This window comes from Dipodomys ordii, unplaced genomic scaffold (genome assembly GCF_000151885.1).
Source record: "Dipodomys ordii isolate 6190 unplaced genomic scaffold, Dord_2.0 Scaffold26, whole genome shotgun sequence".
Taxonomy (NCBI): Eukaryota; Metazoa; Chordata; class Mammalia; order Rodentia; family Heteromyidae; genus Dipodomys; species Dipodomys ordii.
Window position 1 is genome coordinate 12,764,181 of NW_012267242.1, and position 3,148 is coordinate 12,767,328.

A 3,148-nucleotide genomic window follows, 5' to 3' on the forward strand; every position below is an offset into this window, starting at 1 on the left:
TCAGATCACCTACAATGTCTATAGTGCTGAACATTTAAGAACATTTTCTACCATTAATTGGTCAAGCATCAGTGATCAAGAAGCTGCTTCAATATCAGAAGGAAATATTAGCAAACATTGGGAGTAGCAGAATTCACCATGACTAGTGAGTCACTGCCAAAAAGGCCACAGAAAGCTGTGAGGTCAAGGATAGAAAACATTTGGAAAGAGAACTCATGAGGGGATGGAGATAATTCAAGATTCACTCCAACTGGGAAAATGGGTGAGGAAACTAGAAAGTGTTCATCTCCCCTCTTCATATTTACATGTAGATGATAGTAACAAAATACCTTAAGTGAACAGGAATGTATTTCCATTTCCAGAGTATTAGATATGATTACTGAGTTGTGATTGACACACAATTAAAACAGACAAGAAAGTAATTTGCCAAACATTTATTAATTTTTCACAAAGACCAATCATTTCAACAAGAATGTCTCCAAGGTAGTATCAGGCCTCAAAGGATTATGGGGCTGATGAGTCTTATCAAAGGATTTCTAGAAACCTTACATTTCCCCCTCTCCCAAACATGCTGTGGTCTCTTTTGTCCTTAGAGCAAGACAGATGTTTATAAGATCTTGATTAGGCTCCTTCTCAGCTGTAAACAAAAGCAGCAATAGTCTCAAACTCATCAGAACTTGAGGGAATAGAACTGCATACTACAAACTACAGACACAGTTTTAAAACTTGAGTTTGGAAGTATGAGAAACACCCTGATTTTGCTTCATGAGATTTAAAATGTTTCAAGTGGAGTTAAGTATAAAAATATCTAATCCCAAATTTTAAATTTTCAAGTTAAAAACGTATTCACAACAGCTATTTCTTCCAGGTATTGCCTAAATTCACATGGGATTTTTCTGCAGATGGAATTGGGAGTTGTAAAATATTAGCTACTTGGTAGAATCTATGATAATTATGACAAAATAGAGAAACTATTTGAAGGTAAAGGCGAATAAAATTTAGGTCCAAGTAAAAATACTAACTTAAAAAATATGTGAATTCTCCACAAGATGATCAGCCATTAAAATCACCGACCAAAGTTTCGAGTCTCAAATTGTATTGTTTTTGTTATTTTTAAAGCAATAAATCAATGTGTTTCTCAAACAAAACTCCCAATACAAATGAATGACAAGTATTTTTTTTTTAATGGACACATGTGGCCCAATGAGCAGACATCTTGCCATAAAGAACTACCCGAGGAAGAATGAAAGGCAGGAGTACAAAGTAATGGAGTAAGTGTAATAGGAGATTTTGGAAGAAAAAACGCATTGTAACACCAGAGATTTTCCCCACAACCAGAAACTTGTAAGTTATAACTTGGTACGCTGTGTTTCTCATTTTCTTTGGCTTGAAGCTTCGGCAGGTGTCAGGATGTTGGCAGCATCTCTTAGGAGCGGTACTGAGACCTTTGCTCTTGGATGTACTCATAGAGAGGGCTGGAGCGCACGGGAACGTGGGCAAACTGGCTTCTGCCAGGCTCCAGGACCTGCCCACGATGCTTGTCTTCTTGGAACTGTCGCTCCCGGACTTGGCGGCGCCTCTGCTCCTCCTGCTGGCGACGGATCTGCTCTTCTTGGACTTTCCTCTCCTGCTCCTGACGACGGATCTGCTCTTCACGCCGCAGTTCCCGTTCCGGACGGCCGCTGTCCTCCCGGACAAACCGCTCCTCCCGGCGGTACTGGCGCTCGCGCTCCTGCCGGCGCAGCTGCTCCTCCCTTTCCTGGCGCAGCTCCTGCTCCTCTTGGAATCTGCGGTCACCACCGCGGCGCAGCTGCTGCTCCTCCCGTTCCTGGCGGAGCTGTTCCTCCCGGCGGAACTCTCGGTCCCGTTCCTGGCGGCGCAGCTCTTGTTCCTCTTGGAATCTGCGGTCACCACCGCGGCGCAGCTGCTGCTCCTCCCGTTCCTGACGGAGCTGTTCCTCCCGGCGGAACTCTCGGTCCCGTTCCTGGCGGAGCTGTTCCTCCCGGCGGAACTCTCGGTCCCGTTCCTGGCGGCGCAGCTCTTGCTCCTCTTGGAATTTTCGGTCACCACCGCGGCGTAGCTGCTGCTCCTCCCGTTCCTGGCGGCGCAGCTCTTCCTCCTGGCGGAACTCTCGGTCCCGTTCCTGACGAAGCTCTTGCTCCCCACGGAACTCTTGGTCCCGTTCCTGGCGGCGCAGCTGCTGCTCCCGTTCCTGGCGGAGCTGTTCCTCCCGGCGGAACTCTCGGTCCCGTTCCTGGCGGCGCAGCTCTTGCTCCCCACGGAACTCTTGGTCCCGTTCCTGGCGGCGGAGCTGTTCCTCCCGGCGGAACTCTTGGTCCCGTTCCTGGCGGAGCTGTTCCTCCCGGCGGAACTCTCGGTCCCGTTCCTGGCGGAGCTGTTCCTCCCGGCGGAACTCTCGGTCCCGTTCCTGGCGGCGCAGCTCTTGCTCCTCTTGGAATTTTCTGTCACGACCACGACGCAGCTGTTGCTCGAGCTCCCGGCTGCGAAGCTGCTGCTCCTCCCTTTCCCGGCGCAGCTGCTCCTCCTGTCGGAATTTCCGGTCGCGTTCCCGGCGCAGCTGTTCCTCCTCCCTTTCCTGGCGCAGTTCTTCTTCTTGGAATCTTCGGTCGCGATCTCGGCGCAGCTGCTGCTCACGTTCCTGCCGGAGCTCTGGCTCCTCACGGAACTTCCTGTCGCGCTCCTGGCGGCGCTGCTGCTCTTCCTCCCTCTCCTGGCGCAGCTCTTGTTCCCTGCGGAACTTCCTGTCCTCTTCCTGGCGGCGCAGCTGCTCTTCCTCCCTCTCCTGGCGCAGCTCTTGTTCTCTGCGGAACTTCCTGTCCTGCTCCTGGCGGCGCAGCTGCTCTTCCCTCTCCTGACGGAGCGGCTCCTCCTGTCGGAACTGTCGGTCGCGCTCCTGGCGGCGCTGCTGTTCTTCCTCCCTCTCCTGGCGCAGCTCTTGTTCCCGTCGGAACTTCCTGTCCTGTTCAGGGCGGCGCAGCTGCTCTTCCCTCTCCCGAGGAAACGGTTCCTCCTGTCGGAATTCCCTGTCGCGCTCCTGGCGGCGCTGCTGCTCTTCCTCCCTCTCCTGGCGCAGCTCTTGTTCCCGTCGGAACTTCCTGTCCTCTTCCTGGCGGCGCAGCTGCTCTTC

At 51.8% G+C, this 3,148-nt stretch overlaps 1 protein-coding gene across 1 annotated transcript in view; it reads right to left on the reverse strand.

The window, feature by feature from the left end:
- Positions 1–431: 431 nt before the first annotated feature.
- Positions 432–3,148, reverse strand: part of Tchh (trichohyalin) — a 5,482-nt gene continuing 2,765 nt past the window's right edge. Inside the window, exons 3-5 of the mRNA XM_013015014.1 lie at positions 2,136–3,144; positions 1,568–2,048; positions 432–1,525 (exon numbers count right to left, since the gene is read on the reverse strand). Coding sequence (XP_012870468.1) covers positions 1,427–1,525; positions 1,568–2,048; positions 2,136–3,144 — 1,589 coding nt within the window. The 3' untranslated portion in view covers positions 432–1,426. The remainder of the gene's footprint in view (positions 1,526–1,567; positions 2,049–2,135; positions 3,145–3,148) is intronic.